We start from the raw sequence: 22732 nt of genomic DNA, 5'->3' as shown, positions 1-22732 counted from the left end.
ATTCTCTGTTCAAACTAAGCACTGTTAAACTGTTTTAAGAGGGACAGTTTTCTACAAAGGTTCACATAGTCTTGTGTAAGGGGAAAAAAAGGAGATTTTGCTTTTCCCTTTAAAGTTCTCGTGAAAATTTACATATGTCGACTAAAGTAAACGTGGACCTATAAACATTTTCTTTTTTTTGATGATTTTTTTATTTTTTTTTTATTTCGCATCTTAGTGAAAGTAAGTCACTACTTTTGGGTAAAAGAAACAAAATCGCTTTATATCCTTTTTTTAAAATTCATCCGAGATTTATGATAATTTCGAAAAAGTTTTAAAAGGTTGTTAGTTTTATTTTTTCACCCCCTACTCCACCCACGACCAGTCACTCACATCAGATTAAGGCAGATCTTGGTTTATACACTCTTAAACGGACGTAATGTACTAATAAACCCATTTAAATTTTAGTGTATAATCTTAAATGAATTTTTAACTGTTTTGTCTATTTAAGGATAATTATTTCAAAAAGAAAGAACTGTCAGATTTGCGTAAGTCTTCATAAAAATATTAGCCTGTTCAATTAATTTTTTTTTTCAATCGATTACTTTTAACAATTTTTCAGATAATTTATTTTAGAGGTCGTTTTTATAAGTTAAACTATTTTTTTTTTTTTAGATATTTCATTTCGTATTACAAATCTCAAAATTAAATATTTTGAAGTGTTAATTTTTTAAGATGAAAGCGAATATTTACTACGTATAATGAATATATGTATGCAGGTGTGCAGTGCCTTATATAAATGTTTATGTTACCGTGAACGACCGATATCTGGCAGATGTCCATATTCTCCTGTGAATGTCGATAAATACCAAATACGACGGTGAAAAACCAAAATATTTGCTTATTTGAACCTTCGCCGGTATATGTCGACGAACAGATAAACTTTGGTGGGTGGGGGTTGAAACAATAACTAGAAATTAAACAAATCACCCGATCCTAATTTCTAAGTTACGAAAACCTCCCTTAAAAAAAGGAAGTTAAATTTAAGCGATACTTCATCTGAGCCAAGCCGGCAAAACCCTCGATTATTTTTTCTAATTGACGTTAAATATATATATTATTCTCCAACTTTGGAAGAGATTAATCAAATTCATCGTATTTATAAAAAGATTTAATCAAATTTTCAGCGTTTTTTAAATTGATAGGGGCCGATCAGGTTGTACAGTATATGTTACCTGCATGGATGAACGATAACGATCCAAATAAATGGTCAAATAGTTGGCCTTTTGTTCAATTTTTTTATAAAAATATTTTTTTCATTCAACTTTAACCATCAGTGCATGCTGAATTCGGTGAATTTGATTAATCAACTCCAATGTAATGAATAACATCGGTAGTTAATACTAATACGAGATTAGCGAGCGTAGGTTATTTTTGGCATAAATCTAAACTTTTTTTTTTGTTACGAGGATTTCTTGTAATCTGTTAATCTTAGAGATTGGTGATTTTTGTTTTTAATTTCTAGTTATCGTTTCGACTCCTACCAGAGATTATTTGTGTTTGTCGACATATACTGGTCGACAAGGTCCGAATAAACAAATATTTCGCTCTTTCATGGACGTATTGGGCATGTTTTGATGTTCACAGGAGGATATCGAAATATGCCAGATATCGGTATTTCACGGAAACACACACACACACACACACACACACACCCATACACGCGCGCGTGAATAATTCTTCCAAAACCTGTGAAAATTCAGTGTGCTCTAGAATAATTGTTAGTAATTCTTTCATTAAATAGATGGAAATGAACTTATTTTTTCCCTGTTTTTAAATAATCGAGTTTTTATTTTTTATTTTCTATTTTGTCGTTTCTTATTCTGTATCATTTATATATTACATATTTGGAAAACGGACGTAAAAAGTTTTCTTTACAAAACCGACGTAAATGAATAAACAAACTTGACTTATAAACTAGCAATGGTTTGATTAGAATGTGAACCTTGGTTTAAATGTACTCCTTTTATTTTATCGGTAAGTTCAGGAAAGCGCCAGTCTCAATACCAGTAACAAGATGGCTTTTATGATGATGTGATGATTTTGATGTAAAATATCTTTATGTTTACTGGTCTTGAAATTTATTAAAAAGAAAATGTTCTCTAGCCGATTTATTAATTTTCCCGTTTTTTTTTGTTTGGTCCGATTTACGAGAAAAACGGTACTCCAATAATTTATGAAAAATATGCCAAGAAAATATTTTGAAAAACTCGAAAATTATTTAATTCGGCCAGGTGAGATTCTAAAAAGAAGGATTTAAAAAATTAAATTCTTAAAACGTTTGTAATGTAATAAATTAATAAAAAAAAAAAAAGATTAGCGGTAGTGTTGTATGGATGATTAATAATATAAAAAATCATTTATATAACGGTCAGTTACGTGTAGTTTTTTTTTTTTTGAAAGAAAAAAATTAATGTGTTATTAATTCAGTTTTACCCTTCTATGTTAGGTAATTTTTTTTACGCCTGTAATTTAACTTGTTGAGTTAAAACCTCTAATAAAACGCAAACCTGTTGCATGATAATTTACCGTTTCGTTTGTTTGCTACGATAAGCCTTCGGTTTAAAACCTGTTGCTTTATCTGTTACGGCTTCCGTCGTTTCGTTGGTGGATAATACAAACCTCCTGTTGCTTTTCCTTGTTAATTTTCTTAGTTATTTTCGTACATTTTATCAACCTGTTCACCGTTTGATAAAATAATCTTTTTTTTATATATTCATGCAAACGCTATCGTCAATTATTTATACGTGTAAAATTATCCGTAATTTAACACGTACACCTTACAATACGACAAAATGTTCATCTTATGTCTAAAGTTAACGCATTTCATAATCATTACATTTTTCCTCTAGTCCCATTTAACTCTTGTTTTATTACTTTGGTTCTTCATTACTCGCGAATCGCTTGCTATCCAAAATTCTTTGTATCTTTTGAATGTGTGGAGGAATATTATACCACAGGGCAACTACTTTTGTCAGCCGTCCGGTAACCCACTTTCTTTTTCCTGTTTAGCCTCCGGTAATTACCGTTCAGATAATACTTCAGAGGATGATATGTATGAGTGTAATGAAGTGTAGTCTTGTACGGTCTCAGTTCAACCGTTCCTAAGATGTGTGGTTAATTGAAACCGAACCGCCAAAGAACACCGGTATTCACGATCTAGTATTCAAATCCATGTAAAAATAACTGATTTTACAAGGACTTGAAGGCTGGAGCTCTCGACTTCCAAATCAGCTGATATGGAAAGACGCGTTCAACACTAGACCAACCCGGTGGGTTTCTAGTCACCGACTGTGATAGCATAATTAGCACGCCAACATTTTCCCGTGGAAAGCATGGTGTGACTTTATTCATTACATAACCACGCTGTATATAGGTTACATTTATCTCGATCATTGAATTTTTCTGTTGTTAACTGTGTCGTTTTAATTATTTATTTTTAAACTTTATAACAGACGTAACTGACCCCCATAGAATGACGAAGAAAGCGGTATTCTGTAATAAAAAATGTCGATTAACCGGTTGATTTTTAGCCCTATTGCTCTACTAAAACGTCGCTTAACATTCCTTCATTAAAAAGCTAGTGCGTCTGTGTATTGGAAAAATATAAGATTAAGTAAAGAATTGTGCTTTAATCAGAAAACGGCTATGCAGATAAAGATATTCAAACTTCAGTGGTTTCACCTAGGAAGAAGAGCAAGATCTTAATATATATATTGAATAAATATAAATATATATATTGAAGATGTCGTAAAAAATGCCTAGAAGATACAAGAAGGAATCCTATGTAGGAGGAAAGAAAAATACAATTAATTCATCATGAAATTTGCAGATGATGTCTTTTTCTTCTTTGTAGGAGAGAAAGCACAGGATTCAATATCCTAAATAATATAGATGGTTTCAATATTAGAAGACTTTTTAGCAGAACGTGGAATGAAATGAATGTTAGGAAAAATAAATATACATGAAAGAAGACGCAGAATATTTATTATAAACGTAGAAATTGAAAAAGTATAATATTACAGGTATTATAAAAGCTAAAGCGAAATAGAAACTTCTAATAAAGGATATAATGGAAAGAAACTGTTATATAAGATAAAATTAGAGATTTAAATGCGTCTGATGAAGTGTTACGTTTTCAGTTTACTTTTATAATGTAAAAAATTGACGTTAAGAAAAAAGTAAAGGAATGGTTGGTGGTAATTGAAATGTAGACGTAGAGGAGATTGGAGAAGGTAAAACGGAAAGAGAGTGAAAAATGAAAAGTATTAAATATAGAAGCTTAATCAGAACAATTCAGTGTAGGAAATCTTAACTTGCTGGGACATATCATGGGAGAAGTGTTGATTAACTAAATGGTAGAAAGATCTGTCGAAGGTGCAGAAAAGAGTAAAGGTTATACAAAATCCAAATTGTAGTAGGAGCAATTAAAATATTAAAAGTATAACTGCGATTAGACAAAAATGGTGATGTTTCATGCGGCTTTCCTCAGGGCAGATATACTATTGATATTGTAATAAGACCAGGGTAACGGATTTCTTTTAGTTAAAAAGAAAGAGGAAATAATAATGAAAAGGAGAGATCTTTTTCGAAATTCCCCTCTACACCAAAAAAACAAAAATAAAACACTTAAATTTTTAACCAGTGGGCCAAAAATCGATGTATTTTTAATATCCAATAAGAATTAGGTGCGAATATGCATGTTTAAAAATAGCAGGAAATATTGATATTAACTATAACCCGGTTGGAGAAATAATCCAATAACACACACTAACATGCTTTTATACCGGTCATTTTAAACATTCTGCATATTAATATAGTTTACGTATTAAAAATATAAGCATTGTTGCTTTTAATTATAGATGTAAATTATAAATATAATCAACCAAACTTAACCTACGCTCGTTTCGATCGCTAAACTCGATTAATTTATTGTCATGTTTTGATTATTTAAATAATAAATAATTGCCTGCCTCTGTGGCGCGACTGATAGCGTCTCGGCCTTTCATCCGGAGGACCCGGGTTTGAATCCCGGTGGTCAGCCATGGGATTTTCAAAATATAAAAAAATAATTGCGGCATTAATTAGTGAATTTATTATTTAAATATTCCAAACATTACTGTTAATCGGTAAGGTTAGCGAGCGTAGGTTAAGTTTGGTTAGATTATATCGATAAAATAAATAATCTAAATGGTTATATTTGGTTTTAGGTTATTTCTCCAACATGGTTATTGTTAATATCAATATTTCTTTCTATTTTAAGTTATCCCCAGGTGAAAAACTTGCATACTTTGGGAGGTGGGGGGGCAGAAACGAAAAACTACCAATTTCTATTTTTTTAAATTTTAAATCTTTTTTATTTTCACCTATTTCTTATTGTTTATTAAAAATACATCGATTTTTGGCCGATTGGTTAAAAGATTAAGTGCTTTTTGGAGGGGGGGGGGGATTTCCGAAAAAGATCCAAAAGAAGAATTTCTTTGAATAACAGATCCGTTTAACAATCTGTTGTTTGTAATACAGCCCACATGGTGCATCCAAAAGGTGTTGTTCGACCATATGGGTTACCGGACCGGTATAAGAATTTATAGGGAAACGTAAGGGTGTGGAAATTCATTACACTTTAATAATTAAAGAAATAAGGCGGGCACTGATTCTACAGGTTAGAGAATATAAATACTGACAGACCAGCGGAGAAAGTAGTTCTGCGAGGCGGTGTTAAGGCGGAGTCGTGATAACAAGCGATAACAGAGTAATTTTACGAGGACGCGGTTGGAGAGACAGCGATAAGCGTTTGGTGACTTCCAGTGAAAAATACGTTACGAAAATTCCTTTGTGAATACTGGGTTAATAAAAGAAATTATTTGGCGATTTATCGGTGACTCGAAATTTAGAAGAGCATTTTTAAATTTATATTCTTTCCTATTTAGAAGTGATTTCGTTACAGAATTGTCAACTTTTACCAACAGGATGTGGTAATTGTCAACAATGACCAAAACGATTTGGTAAAAGTCCGAATTAAATGTGTTTTCAAGATTTTTTCGGACTTTTACCAAGCAACTTGGTAAATGTTAAAATTTACCGTTAAGATTTACCGGTATTCGGTGTTTTACCGTAATGTAGTAATGAAATGTAGTAGAAATAACAAAGATGGACCACTGAATGTGAAAATAGGAAGAGGAAAGATTATGGAGATAGAAGAATTTTTTTATTTGGGTAGTAGAATTACTAAATATGGACGAAGCAGGAGCGATATAAAATGCCGAATAGCACAAGCTAAACAAGCCTTCAGTAAGAAATATAATTTGTTTACATCAAAAATTAATTTAAATGTCAGGAAAAGATTTTCGAAAGTGTATGTTTGGAGCGTCGCTTTATATGGAAGTGAAACTTGGACGATCGGAGTATCTGAGAAGAAAAGATTAGAAGCTTTTGAAATGCGGTGCTATAGGAGAATGTTAAAAATCAGACGGGTGGATAAAGTGACAAATGAAGAGGTATTGCGACAAATAGATGAAGAAAGAAGCATTTGGAAAAATATAGTTAAAAGAAGAGACAGACTTATAGGTCACATACTAAGGCATCCTGGAATAGTCGCTTTTATATTGGAAGGACAGGTAGAAGGAAAAATTGTGTAGGCAGGCCACGTTTGGAATACGTAAAACAAATTGCTAGGGATGTAGGATGTAGAGGGAATACTGAAATGAAACGACTAGCACTAGATAGGGAATCTTGGAGAGCTGCATCAAACCAGTCAAATGACTGAAGACAAAAAAAAAATACACTTTCTAAACCCCCAAAGAGAAAAATCGCAAGGGATCAGATCGGGCGAATGTGAAGGCCACGTTAAACAAGCCTTGTCATCTGGTCCCCGGCGACCGATCCAGCGGTCGGGGAGAATTTCATTCAACCGATCGTTATGCCAGCGAGGAGGCGCCATCATCATCTTTTCAACTAAAGTCCAGTGGTTCGTATTGCAGTTGAGGAAAGAACCATATTTGTAGCATATCAAGATAGTTCAAATCTACACTCACTTACCGTCTGTGTACGGCACAAAAAAACATTCAGTTTTGGGGACTTTCGTTCACACTGCAATTTTTTTTGAGGATTTTCTGTTCTCCAGATACGCACATTATGACCACTTTTCCATTGACCTAAAATTGTTAATTCATCACTAAATACAGCGAATAAATAAATTTTTTGTTAAAAAAAAAATTTAATTTTTTTTTTAGATTTGTAGCGACTAATGCGGAAGATTTAATAAAAATCTTGTACATAATCTAATTCTGAGAAAATTAATGTAAATACAACTGATAAAAAATAAATAAAAACTTTAAAAAATCGGTTTTATATTGAAGCATAACATACAAATAATATTGTAATACAAATTTGTTTTCGACACAGAAATTTGTATTTTATTTCGGATATCTTAAAAAGAACTGTAATTACAGTTCTGGGACTTCTTTTATCCTATTTACCAGCTCAAATTACATAAGAAACCCCAGAATTACAGTAGGGCTTTTTTTTTATTAGAAGAGTTGAAATCCGGGCGAAATCTTTCGCTAGCTATAACTCGAAAACAGCGTTTCCAGATCTATATTTATATTTTTTTTCGCTATTTGCACCAGCAGTCCTTAAAGTTTCTCCGTTTCTTTGTGAGACACTGAATTATAATAATTTAGTAACGTAAATTTTTATTTAAATGTATTATTCTTTTTTTAAGTTTTTTAATTTTTTTTTTCTTTTTAATAATTATAAACTTTTATGCTAGTTTCAATTTTTATTACAATGTTAACTCTGAAATAATTATGGAAATAATGAAAAAAGAAACCTTCTTTTGTTGTTAAATGAGTTTTTGGATCGGGTTGGGTTTTATGGTAGTTGATTTTGTAAATTTTGGTTAAGACCATTATTCGAGATGGAAAAAAGTTTTTCTTATGAAATGTTTTGATGGTTTTTGGTTGTAATCATTATAATAGTAGTAATATTGTAAAAGAAAATGTTAGTGAATGCTTTCTCTACAAGTTCTATCGTTTTATTTTCGAGTTTTTTTTTTTAAGTTTTGGTGGTATGGTAGTTGAATAATAATAATAATAATAATTATTATTATTATTATTATTATTATTATTATTATTATTGCAGTAGTAGTCGTGAAGGAATAAGAAAATGTATTTTTGGAATTTTACTGAAAAAGATTGTTTAATCCTCTTGTTGTACGTAGAATTAACTTCTTCAGAATTGATTTTATGTTAAAAGTTCCTATTTTACTTTAACCAAACTTCAAACTTTTCCTTCATAATAATGTTCCTATTTGTACTTTAAAATGTAGCTTTTCTTGTACACCCGTCATGTCAGTCTTGTTAATACGATGTATACCGACTTTCTTATTATTACCTCTTCGTACTTTCCATCTTTTTATTGTTTTTTCTTTCTTCTTATGATCTTTTCTCTCTTATTCTCTTAAATTTTTTTTCTTGTTGTCTAATTTTTCTAGAATGATACACAGATGTTTGTTTTTCTATACATAAAAATTTAAACATCTTGACTTTTTAATTTTTAAATGGCGCGAAGATCGACTCTTCTGTAAACAAGTAGCTATGGAATTAGGTAGTGGTGTTCAATCTGTATATATTTTTGCAATAACATCCATGACATGAGTCGTTCCCTAATCAATTAAACGATATAATAAAATGGATAGTTTATAACATACTCTCAAAGGATTGTAATTACCAACAGTAGTTCCATGTAGCTGTCGTTGTTTCTGATGCATGGCTTACACACACAACTTAATTTAAAATATTTATTTTATTTAATTTTTCGTTAATTTAATTCAATAATTCTAACTAAAGCGCGCGCGTACCGTATTTAATTTGCGCTGGTGTGGCGGTACTAGCGGCGACGGTCGGTACTAACTAAACTAATGTAATTTGACAACTTACATAGAACAATTTTCGCTTCTTCGGTCGGCAGACTGATGTAGCCACGAGGCTTAACGCAACAGGTACCGAGTCAACGGAGTGATCGAGTTCCAGACTCGGCCAGACCGATTTACCTTTTTATACTTTAAATATTATAAATTTATTTAATTCTCAACTGTGACGTCACAACATAGCAGTCGACTACAACAGCATTTTTTCGGATCGGGGTACGATTTTGCAAATATTAAAGATTTTTTAATTGTTACAAAATTTGCTTAAGAAAAATATGACCTTAATTAGACTAAATTTTTAGATACTGTGGGTAACATTGTTCAACAGTCTTACCCCTTTCACCTTCTTTTTACGTTGAATATTTAATGGCATCATTGCCGCATATATAGAAGTAATCTGATCCAAGTTTGGCCAAAATCGGTCCAGTAGTACAGGAAATATGAGGTGTTTTTAAATGCCAATACCAAACACATACGAACATCCGAAAAATTTCAATCCGCTTTTTTGGGTTCTTTAGGTGTCAGAACGTTAAGATCCGGTGAAAACCGCTAGTGCCGAAATTCGATCGATTACAATATTTTCCCTTCTATAGCTATAGCGTTGGATGGGAAGGTTAAAAAAAAATTATCATATTTCGTGGTACTGTAATATAATCTTATCGAATCATTTAAAGCTAATGTGGTAATTTTGTATTGTGTAAATAAAAAGTCATGTCTGACTGCGATTCTTACGCTGAACTTTACTTGTATGATATGCTAACGTTTTGTCCCGAATTATATTTAAGAAGAAAAATTAACAAATTGAAAATATATGCGAGTATTTTAACAAATGATCGGATATGTCTGTTTTTATTTAGATTAAATAATTTATATAGATTTTGATTAAAATTTCATTGTTTATCCTTTGTACGAAAACTAGTTATCGATAACGTAAACAAACATAGTACTGTAATAACATGAGTGTAAGCAAATCCTTTCGTTCTCTCGCTCCATCGTGTCTATCTGTCTTTCTCTCGATATCTCATTCTAACGTCAGATTCAATTTTGAAAGTAATCCCGGGCAGGAAAAGTAGTAGTAGGTTGTCGGGGTCGGGTATGAGGGTGTGGGAGAATCGGTTGCTTTTGTACGGCAACGGGATGATGTGGTGTTAGACAGAAACGGAACGAGCGAGTGAGTCGTAGAAAGAGTTCCGTACTGAATTCCGTTGTCGCCTCCCAACAACGCAATGTACTTTTCAGTCTTATTGTTTCTTTGGAAAGAATTACGTAGACAGGTGGCGGATCGGTTGATTTTTCTATGCTACTGTCTCTCTTTCACACTAACCACCCTTCCGCTCATTCCTCCCGGATTTAACCCCTCCATTATTTTTTTCCTCGTGAACATATACCGGTTTTCGCATTCTTATCTTATGCTTTTCATTATTTTTAATGCAAGTTTTTCTTTTGTTTAAAAAGATGAAGAAAATGCCTTTTTTGATGGCAGATTATACTTTTTTCTCACCCTTTTTCGTAGTCAACAACTTTTCCAATTTTCCTCAAAAACGATTCTGAGTCCACATTTCGTTTCGGTTAACGATTTTCGAAAAACATTCCTAGTTTTTCCGTGTTATAACAGTTGTCATTTTCATTCAACTCTGTTAAAAAAAAAAAAAAATCCAGAATTAGGGGATAGATTGTCAAGTTACAATCGTTTTAATGTTTGTGGTACGATGTAACTAAAACTTCCTGCAGTTGAGAAATTCTATGTTCATTCCTTTCATAAAAGATTAGTTCGTTGCTCGGTATTAAGTGTGATGATCACTGTATTTACAACAAAAAAAATAACCTGTTAAATTTTGTAATCGTTGCTATTCCAATCTTCAGTTTCATTTTATTTACTGAGATTCCTAATTCTTTTTCATTTAGTTCAATAAGGTAATGGTAATATTGTTGGATTGTTTAATTTGATTATTATTGGCTATGGTATTTGAAAATAAAGTTCTTTCATATTTATGAATATATATATATATATATATATATATATATATATATATATATATATATATATATATATATATATATAATATATTTTATGATTGTATAAAATCACTTTAGGCGGTCCATTATCCAAGTCTTCTTAACGGGACTGTTTGGGCCTTGGGGTCCTCCCAGTACTTTTTCATACATTCTGATCTTTTTGCTCTTTATAGTGTTGAAAATGTTTGTGTTGTAAGTTTTTTCTTGCAAGTGTAAAATGATTGTTTTTTGTTCTTGATTTTTTTTGTTTAATTTTATCTTATGTGTGTGTCTTCTGATGTAAGGCCAATTTCCTTCAGATCCTCTCTTATTTCTTTGATTCATCTCTGCATACTGTCTTGGTGTTTTCAAGTCAAGATTGCACTGTTTCAGAAGTCTTGAATCTTGCATTTTCATGATACGTCCATAGAATCTTAGTCTCCTCTTTGTACACAACTTTTTTCGGGCACAATCCACCACTGCCCATCTTTCTGGTACTTTTTATCGATGCAGGTTTTTCCAATTCTTCTTTTGATTTTCTGGAGTCTGTCTGTGTTTGTTCGTTATGTGGAAGAGTGTTCTGCTGCATAAGTGGCTTTATAACTGTGTTCTAGTGTTTTATTTTTGCATTTATAGACCGGTATTTTTTATTGTAGGTGTACCAGGTTGATTTTTTATGTTTAGCTAATTTCTTATTTGGACTGAGGTTTTTTTCGTTTAGGTTGTTTGTTATGATTTTTCTGAGGTATTTAAATTGGGTTACTATTTTGATTTTATTACCGTTTATGTTTACTTCTTTTAATAGTGTCGGTTTTTGGGGCATAATTTTCTTTTTTTTTTAATAATATTTTGAGGTTGATTTTATTTGCTATCTTTTGAGGTTCTAATATCTGCAATTTAGCTTCGTTGAAGTTGTTTGCTAGCAGTGCAAAATTGCCGGTGAAACCAAGACAGTTAGTTTTGATTTTTTGGCCTGTTTTTACTTTTTTAAGCTATTCGCTCATTACCATTTCTACAGTGCAGTTCGATTAATAGCGGCGAGTGTGATTATATCTTTTTATTTCTTTAGCTTTTATTAAAATTTTTAATAAACATTATGAAGCATACGACGTCAGGTTTTGAAATTTTTATACACTAGGCTGGTTTTTATTTTCATTATATTTGTATTATTTTATATAAATATATATATATTTTTTAAACAGGTGTCTGTAAAATTAAAATAGAAAGTCTGAAAAGCACTTCCAATGTTGTAATGCAGGTAGAATAATTTCCTGGCCTAGCTCGGTGAAAGCCAGGGAAGGGCGAGTTGAAAATGGAAATTAAATAGGGTAGATTTATGTTTCATTAGATGAGTTTGTTTGGTTGCCAGTTAGCGTGTGTACTTCTGTAAAGGACAAGACTATATCTAGTACATAAGAGTAAAGAAGATGTAAACATATAGTACGAGTGAGAGATTTAGTTAGGAGAATATTATGCCTATAGTACAACTTTGTTCTCTCAGATGTAGTAAGCCTTACATAGTAAATAAGTAAAACCGACTGCCTATTCAACCCCCTCTAGCCCATTACCATTCCTTCCTACACCTACTCTTCCTCTTCTTCATCCCTTCACAATCCTATAATAATAATAATAGTTATACTCTGTCTTATTTCTAGACGAGTTGCTTATAAAATTACTAATTATGAGACAATCATGGTCTGTTGGTACAGTCTTATAAATTATTGAGTTCATCTAGAGGCTTCTTATATACCTTCTCTTCATTCTCATCAATTTTAAAACAATTTCTCTGCCTCTTACACTTCCTCCCTTCATCCTCAACATCTTATTCCTCTCTCTCTCCCTATATATATATATATATATACCTACATACATACCTACTCTCTCTTTACGTAATGATTTTAAAGTATGTAAAGTTTTAAATCTGTGTATTATTAAAAGGAAGTTATTTTGTTAATTATATAGGAGGCTGTGTTTTTGTTAGTTTATTTAAGTTTGATAATCTTTTGAGTAATTAAAAGTTTATTTTTTTATTATAAAATTATGAAATTAAACTGCCGAATGGTTTAATAATTTGTTTTATTGTAAAATCTAGAACTTTCAAATTTGAAACAGCATAATATGTAACTTATGCATTTAACTTTGTTTGTCTTTACCTTATTCTAGTGTCTAGAACAAATTATACAATTTACTTATTTATTCTGTTGTGTACTCTTAATTTATTGTGTTAGGTTTACTTAATGTCTACGTGAATCTAGGTTTTTTGGAATCCTGAGATCTGTAAAAAAAAAACTACAGTGATTAAATTGAATATTTAAAAATTTAATTAAAGTACTCATAGTTGTTATTATTTATAAATAATTTAAATGAAAGAAAAAATTTCATTGTTAAATGATAAAGAAATTTGACATGATAAATTACAATCAAAAAATACAAATATGAAATCTGTTAGCACAAATTATAAAATAAAACAAATCACTGTATTTATTTAGACGAGTGTAAAATGTTGCTGTTGGTTTTTTCTGTGCAGAAATTTATCGTTCAGAAGTCATTATGTTAATTTAACCCCACCAACTGATATGTATCATAATATTTTTTCATCTGTGGTATGCTGTACAAAACTAATTGCAGTTTTACTTTAATTATTAAAATATTATTAACTTTGAATTCTGAATAATTAAAAAAAATAAAATAATTCTGAATAATTAAAAAAAAATTAAATATTTTTGTGATTATTAACAATATTTCTGTCTTAAATACAACTGACTGATGTATAGTTTATAAAATAATTGAAGTCTAGAAGATATTATTGCTTGTCATTATCTCTGGAGGTCATCTGTACGTTTTGATTTTTTTTGTTTTAGAACAAGAATTTCAATCTTAAGCTTTAAAATTATGCAACTTATTAATTATTAATGTATTATATTCTATAATAATTGCTTTTAAACAAACAATTTTTTTTACAGAACGCATCTGCTCAAGCGGCGCTACAGGCGGCCCAGGCTCTTTCAGGACAAAATGATACTCAAGGTGGCCCTAACACTGTACTTCGTGTAATCATTGAGCACATGATGTATCCGATCACTTTAGATGTCCTTTATCAGGTAAGATTTTTATAAGGAAAAATATTATTAATTTATTATATTTTATTAACTTCAAAATATCGCTAATTTGAATTGTATGGGATTCTCAGAAGTTGTCTGGCTGATCTCACAAAATAGTGTTTCAGAGACAGATCTGGTTCTGTTAAAATTTCATGACTTTGATTAGCCCAGCCCACTAGATTTTCCCTATTTTGATGGGCGTGGTGTGGATTTATAAACAATACCCTTAGTTCAACGAAGAAAGCGACAAGGAATCGTTTCATTTTTTAGTCTGGCGGACATAAAGTAAATACTGTTCCTGTGAATGCTATTCTGCTTTAAGGAATTACTTGTATCTCATTTCAAATCACCTATAAAGTCTGTTACATTATCTATCATAACATTAGAAAAAGAAACAAATTCTTTTTCTTATTTAATCAGCCATGATTCAGTTAATTTTTATTTAAATTTTTAAGTTTGGGCAAGAATTTTTCCATTGAACATGTGAATGCAAGCGATAGAGCTAAAAAATTAACAGTATATATCAACGTTTCTCAACCTGGGAGGTCAGAAAATTAGCCTACAACTTTACATGTAAACAATAATGAAATCATTTTATGAGAAAAAAAAAATTTATTATAAACATTTTATTCTGATTGTAAGAACACATGTAAAGAAAATAAATTAATTGTATGGTTGTGTTTGTTGTTTACTTAAAAGTTTCTCCATATGTGGATCTATGTTAGAAACACACAAAAACAAATTGTTTTCAAGTGATAAAAAGACAATTCCTGTATTCAATTTTAAACATAACCATAGATGAAAAACCCGTTTCACAGAAGGTAATACGTGGCGAAAGGCATTAACATTTTCAATGTGTCTGTGTCTAAATTTCCACTTTCACTTTGACGAGCAAGCCAAAACGTATCTATATCTTCAGATATGAATTCTAGTTATAAACTTTTATCAGCAGACATTTTGATGAGCTGGTCGTAAATCTCAATTTGTAACTTAGCAGATGCAACAATGATTTCATAAATGGATTCAGTACCTTTCTCTCAAGAAATCATTTTTGTATTCTGGGAAATACTTTCCGAACTGAAGTTTTTGGTCACGCAAATGCATCTTCATGCTATCCAGACTGTGGTGAATAATAGTGTCTTCTTTATCCAAATTTTTCACAGTTGAATCGGAAGTGAGTGGATATAAAAATTTTTGTTTTGAAGGTGATTAATCGACATATCAAGCTTCATGATGAAAGCATGAACTTTGTCATTAATGAAATGTTTTTATCACATGTAAATTTACATTCCTTAAAATGTGAAAATACATTAGCTAAGTAAGCTGACAACAACATATACAGTGAAACTTCCCGTAACGGACACTTCGTAATAATAGACTACTCTTAATAACAGACACTTTTAGATTCCTCAGCAGTTTTGTGGTGGTATTAATGGATAAAATGCTTCTCAGTAATGGACCTTCTAATTAACGGATGCAGACAATGAATTTACTTATAAAAACTGTTCAATCAGTTCTTAAAAACGGACAGCTGGAATAAAAGTCGTAACTTTTCTTGTATTTTTTTTTTTTATACTCGTGTGACTAATTTGTTTACCTGTTGTTAATTGTATCAGTCCCCACCTAGACGCTGATGTTATGATTTCACTCAATTCATCATCCAGCGTGATTCGTCATCAGTTATGTGCAAGTATATACTTTGGATTGAACACGTGTAATATTTTTGTAACGGTATAACAAAAATTACCGTAACAAAAGGTAAAATAGATACATTTACAGGAAGAAAATCATTTTTTTTTTTATTGATCATTGAATTTTGTATGATTTCCTGATCAACTGCTTGATAAGGGGATCATTCAGAACTTTAAAATTAATTACAGAAAAAAGATGTTACGGTGTTATTTCTATTGTCAACAACGAATAAATTTAAGGATGCTGCTAATGAGCTTTCTAAACCATTAGTGTGCTGGATGCAGTTTTATGGGTTTGGATGGGAATAACAAAGGATACTACTACTACTATAGTGAGAAATTGTTTTGTAAAAGCTGGTATTAAATCTCCACAAAGTAACTTCAAATCCGATACTGAAAATCTTACTGAATCAAATGAAAATTCTATGGAACAGATAGAATTTTGTGAACAAATGGAATCATTTGGGAACTACAAAGATTATAGTAATATTAACGATGCTCAACACTGAAGATGTATCGACTGACATCCATGATCTTATTGCTGCCTCAGATTTGATTAAATCCAAAATGAATGATGATGAATCTGCGTTTACCATCATAAGTAAGAAAGCAACAAAAGAGGTTAGAAAATTAAAGTAATATTTCTTACAGAAATGATTACCAGAAGGTGGTAGTTTAATATCAAAAGTGCAGTCACTTATTGAAAAAAATATGTATCAGGACTTAGTTCAAACTAAAGTAAATAGCTATTTTAAACCAGTTAGATATAAATAAATTGTATGTATCCGTATTTGATTTTAATAATTTGATATTCTTATATTGTAGCTTCTTTGATTAATATTTTTTTTAGCGTACATTGTTTTTTATTCAATTTTAGTATAGCACAGTAATTTTTTATTCTTTATTCCACTGTATTGACTATTACAGTAGTATAGTATTTTTTTTTTTTTTTTTCAATTGATGTATGAACATAGAGGACAGCGTTTTAGTTTCAGAAAAACAATAAAAATAATTTGAATTTCCAATTTCATTTTACTTTTCGTTTTAATCAGCAGATAATTTTTTAAAATTTTAATTTACATGTAATAAATACTCAAGTCTGTTTTTCTATTCAAAGGGATTTTTATTTTTTTATGTACAGTAACCAAACATAATACTTCATTCGCATTTTTCTGAATAGCTGAGTCCTCTAAGTAACGGACAGATTGATGTTCCCAAGCCGTGCGTACGTATTGGGAAGTTTTACTGTACTTATTATTCTGTAAAACCATTGAGAATGGCATTTGTTTATCCTGGAAAAATATTATTAATTCGTGCCATAATTCCAATAACCAGGTTGACACTTTACCCTGACTCTTTATGAAAAAGAAGAGATTTTTTTCTTTTTATCCCTTTCATCGCATAGTATAGTAAAAAGCCTATTCTGTGATGGTGGAATTTTTATAAAATTAACCATTTTTATAGCTTTACAAACAATTTGTTTGAGATTTTCCAATACATTTTTTCTGTTAAAGCATGTCTTGTGAAGGAAGCAAGCAGTGTGTCTGTTCGGCCCGTGGTATAAGATGATCTTTCAATTTTTTCAGAAATTCACTTTTTTTCTGTTATCATCTTACCTCGTCGCTACAAACTGCAATAAATTTTGTCCAATCTATGCTGTAGTTTTTAGTAGCCTCATAAAATCATCAAAAAGACATTGTCCTGTTGCATAACCAGGTATTGATTTGCAAACCAACATATTGTTTTTATTGATCTATACCTATCCCATACATATCTCACGAAACATAAGAACTGAGAAATGTTTATCATATCTGTTGATTTATCAAATTGAATAGTAAAAAAATTCACTTGAATTCACTTGCTGAATCATCTGATCATGAACATTGACAGCTGTGTCATTGATTTGCCTTGATACTGTGTCATTAGAAAGCGGATTTTTTTCAATATTTTTGCTTCTTTCATTCTTTAAAACAATGAACATATCAATTGCATTAGGCAAGAAGAGATTTTCTGAAATTGTATGGGGTTTGGACATCACATCTTAGCTTTTCTTAATTCTATGAGGTAAGGTGCTTCAAGTATTTTTTTTTTTTTTAATCAGTATGGCTTGAATTCAAATTAAAGCTTATTAATTTCTCAAAGTATGTATCTTCTTTTGAAAAATTCCAAGGGTTTGCTTTTATGACTCGGATGTTTAGTTTCCAAGTATCAAATTAATTTTGATGGCTTCATGATTTTATGGAAGAGGACTTAAAGCAAACAACGCACTTTTGCTTTCTGACCAAATGAGGTAAAACCGTAATGCAAATTTCATTGTACAATCTTGTCTTTTTACTGATCGATTCACTGGATGTAGATGACTGACTTCGGTTTTTCACAAATTTATCGATTTTGCATAAGAATCTAATACCATTTGACTGCACACTAAAAAAAACCTGAATTATTACTATTTTCAATAAAACTTCACTTTTAAAAGGTTAAATAAAGGTACCAGACGCACGCTTCGCAATTCGAAACTAAACTGACGTTTTGTAATCGTTACACCTCTTTTATACTGCTGAGAGCATGATGTGTTAAAACGTATCATAAGCATATTTAACTGTGACCCTCTCACAGCAAATATTATGCAAGCAGATCAAATTACAAGCAACATGTACACATCAAGTTAGAACCTGTAATCGCTCATGCTTGTACAATTCATATTGCGTGTTCATACCTGTCACTATTAATGTGGTTTTTTAACTAGGTTTCATCGGGTTGTGTTTTCTAAGGTTGTGAAATATTCATTATATATTTTTTTTTTTTACTTTCTGGGGGTTGTGTAGCTAAAAAGGTTGAGAATAGTGGTGGTATATATTACATGATTTGGTCTATGGTATTTGCATAGTTCATTTATTTATTTCCAACATAGAAACTATGGGACTTTGTTGATATAGCCTGATACTAGATTACGTGAGACTGTTGTCTTTGAACCGGTTGGTAATTCCTAAATAAGTCTGTTGACCTTTATTTGCATCGTTTTTATTAAAACTTATTAAACTGAAACTAAGCGTAATCGAAGGAGGTTGGGTTTTTCATTCCTATAGATGCGTTTAGATTTTTTCTTGTTTAGTGTAGGGTTATCCAACTTAAATAAATCCACTAATTTTTTCCTTTACTTTCAATTTTGATTTTTTGGTTCTATGTCCTTAATTTTATTATCCGAGAAGGGAGCCTTTTGCACAACCTATCGGAATTAGGTAAGTTTTATATAGTTTCTTTTTTCTATTATCTTATCTTTTATATTTTAAAGACTCCGTCTGCGATATTAGTTTTGAGTTTTATTTCACTTTTTTGACTTTTGTTTTAATAAATTTTTATTATATGATTTATATTTATCTTAAACCTTATAAGTTTTACTATTTTAGAGTTATTTTACCTTTTTATTAAAGAAAATTGCAGGCGATGATAACGCACAGGCGTTTTTCACTCCCCCCCCAAAAAAAATAATTTTATGTGAAATATAAATGTTAAATAAATTTTTTTATAACCTGTTAAATTATCTATTTAACAGATACTTATTTTATTATATAACATTAATAGTTTGTACATCGACTGGTGGATGGCTTATTGATAAAATTTGAGTCAATGGTACATTGTCTTGTTTGCATTGTTATTATTTACTTTTTGTTTAGCTGGGCTCTATTATGGTTAAGTTGTTTGATAACTAATGACACAATCGTAATTTTCTTGAAACCTAAATGCAACTCTTTTGTTTTTTGGAGTTTTTTTTTACATGATAAATGATGATGAATATTCTTTTATTTTTATCTTATTCGTAGGTTATTTTTTTTTTTTTTAATAAATTTGTTAAAAGTTATTTTTCTTTATATGTATCACTATATGGTATATGCATTCCTTGTTATATAAATACGCTTAAAGTTCTGTTAATTTATTTAAAAATTGTTAAAACAAATAATACAAGAGTTATTCATTATTCATAATACTTTAGTATGGATATTAATGGGCATCCTTTTTTATATCTATTCATTGCTTTCATTTCTTTTTATATAAAAAAGATATATAAAAACTTTTTATCTCTTGTAATATTTTATGTAACATTCATTTCTTTTTTCGTGTTTTGTGTTTTACTTCGTTTGAATTTAAAAAAAAAATTAATTAACTATTTACAAGTTGTGCTAGGGGATTCCTGATTTACTTTACAATCATATTACTGTGATTAATATAATGAAAAATGTTCATATAAAGATGGGTTCGAATAAGCTCTGTTTTTACGTTTGATGAGAATTTTTTGTGATTTCTGTAATGAAGGTAAATCAAAGCTGTATTAAAATTCTTGGAAAACAAATTATGAGATAAAATTGGTGATTTTATTTGTTATTTTATCTGGTAAAACATGAGCCTTAGAATTGTAGTTTCTGAGGAAATTGTTATGAACAAAAAAAAAAATTGACGTTAATAAACACTTTTGTCCTTTTGTTTGATGTAAATTTATTTTTCTAATCGTTTGTTTGTTTAAGAAAATATATTCTGAGAATATTGATATGAGAGTAATTAAATTCAACAACTGAAAACAGATTAAAACGTAGCTGAAAACTGTTATCATTTTAAACAAAACTGAAAATCTTTGTGATGTTCCAAAAAAATAGCATTAATATGTTTTTAACATATTTTAATATATGTATTATATCAGTTTTTTACATTATGAATCATTTATGTTAACGGTTTTGCTTTGTGTTATAAAGGAAGAGAAAATTATCATCCGTTTCATTTATTACGTTTAGCTTGTAAATTTACAATAAGATCTCCTTAATTTGTATCATCTGGGGGGTGTAGGGGGTGACAAAATGGGGAAAATAATAAATTATGATACTTAAATTAACTTTGAAAAAACACAAATGTTAACAGTTTTGCTTTATTTTTCAAATAATGTGTATCTACGATACACTATTACTTGTATTTATTTTATTACAGAAAAAAGTATAAATGATTTTACATTATATTATAACGAAGTCAATGATTATATATCAAATTTGTCATCTCAAACAGACCAAAATATTGCTGGAATTGTAAGAATATGCGGCTTGTCGTATGGTAAACATGTCCAACCATTATCATATTGAGTAAATTTGATGTTTTTCTTAACTTTAAGGTGGAAATCTTTTTTATCCCCTACATAGCATCGGTGAAATCTACCTCTGCCTTCCGGCGTGCCGAAAGGGATTTTTTTTATATAACTAGTAAATGTCAATATGTGCACAGTTATTTTTTTGGCAAATGTCCAGTCGATACTCAAGTTTCTGCCTGTATCCGAATTAACATATCGTTTGTTATGGTATTGCTTCATTAATCCTTTCCTTTAAATGAAGTAGGTTTATTTTGCAATATTTTGTATAAAACTTTGTGAATCGTTGTTTTCGGAATGTCTAACTCGAGGCTTCGGCAAGAGATGGATTTCTTAGGACTACTGATTGCAGATTGTCTGATTCGTCCATCAGTTTTTTGTCTCATACTCTTGTTATCGGACAAATCCCTCCTCCCGAGGCCGGAAACCACATTTAAGTATTAGTCAGCCTCAGGAAGTGCCTTCGAGCTCAGTGTGTTCAGACTACCCGTGCATTTTCACTGTCGCCCATCCATGCAACCACGAACGAACGCCAGCTTGTAGAGGGCTGTCCGTCCTCCCTTCGCTCTCCAGTTCGGTATTTTTCATCTCACTTCTTGAGGTTTTCGCTAGTCTTCTGTGTTCTGCCAGACAGCATGTTATTATCGGGGAGCCTCGCCTCCTCATTTGAGTTGAGTCAGCCAAGGCATCCTAGACATGGTGCCTTCCCGTTTCTTCTCACTATCTGTTCAGCTGTCCACCCTGCTCCTTCTCTTGCAGAATGTTTGTGACTAGTTCTGTTACTGCATGCCACTCTGTATCTCCCCTGAGCATTTACTCCAGAATCTTGTCCGGTGTCAGTCGGAGAACCCTGAGGTCTCTCCGTAGCGGCACCTACTTTCCACAGTCAAAGAAGGTGTGTTCTGGGGTATATACTTCCCCGCAGTAGACACATCCAGGGTCTGCACGTAGGCGGAATCTGTGCAGGTACAGTTTTTGAACCGATGGTGGTATATTATTCTAACGCGGTGGCTCTTTTCCATATTCACGTCGAAATGCACATTGAACTGAAATTACGGACTTTAATTCAGCCTGCCGCAAAACACATTTGCTTTTTCTTGAACAGCGAACATAGTAACGAACCAAACATACCTCAGCTATAATACAAAAACCGATGTGATGGTTTCAAATGTAAATTTTGGTTTTGATTTTATCAGGGCTACCAAACATTACTTCTCAAAATTTCGCTACTGCCTTGATCTTCTTATTCTTTTTCCTGTTTAGCCTCCGGTAACTACCGTTCAGATATATTCCATAGGATGAATGAGGATGATATGTATGAGTGTAAAATGAAGTGTTGTCTCGTACATTCTCAGTTCGACCGTTCCTGAGATGAATGGTTAATTAAAACCCAACCACCAAAGAACACTGGTATCCACGATCTAGTATTCAAATCCGTGTAAAAATAACTGGCTTTACTAGGACTTGAACGTTGGAACTCTCACACTTCCAAATTAGCTGATAAGGGAAGACGCGTTCACCACTAGACCAACCCGGTGGGTCCTACTCCCTTGATCTGAATTACAGAACCTCACCATTCTTTTATGATTTTCCGAGCGAATAATGGTATACGTATTGAAATTTATTAGTTGTACAAAAAACTGTTCCAGATGACAAATTCGATAAGTAGTCAATATGAACTTCAACTATTTTTGTTTTCATTTAATCCATGTTCAAAACCCCACACCGTTCACAAAGACATTGTAATTTATTTTACAAATTTTTTATTTTTAGTTCTTGTTCATTTTCGCATTACTAAGAAAAATTTTTGTTCTGTTTAATAAAATTATGCATTTTTTGCCACATACATCAG

At 31.1% G+C, this 22732-nt stretch overlaps 1 protein-coding gene across 7 annotated transcripts in view; it reads left to right on the top strand.

Annotated features, from left to right (window-relative positions):
* Positions 1-22732, top strand: part of heph (polypyrimidine tract-binding protein 1 heph) — a 974461-nt gene that overhangs the window by 850897 nt on the left and 100832 nt on the right. For all 7 annotated transcript variants that reach the window (XM_075379895.1, XM_075379893.1, XM_075379896.1 and 4 more), the window contains one exon: positions 13927-14064. In XM_075379895.1, coding sequence (XP_075236010.1) covers positions 13927-14064 — 138 coding nt within the window. The remainder of the gene's footprint in view (positions 1-13926; positions 14065-22732) is intronic.

This window comes from Lycorma delicatula, chromosome 12, assembly GCF_047948215.1.
Source record: "Lycorma delicatula isolate Av1 chromosome 12, ASM4794821v1, whole genome shotgun sequence".
Classification (NCBI taxonomy): domain Eukaryota; kingdom Metazoa; phylum Arthropoda; class Insecta; order Hemiptera; family Fulgoridae; genus Lycorma; species Lycorma delicatula.
The sequence above is the reverse complement of the archived record's forward strand: the minus strand, read 5'-3'. Positions and strand labels throughout refer to the sequence as shown.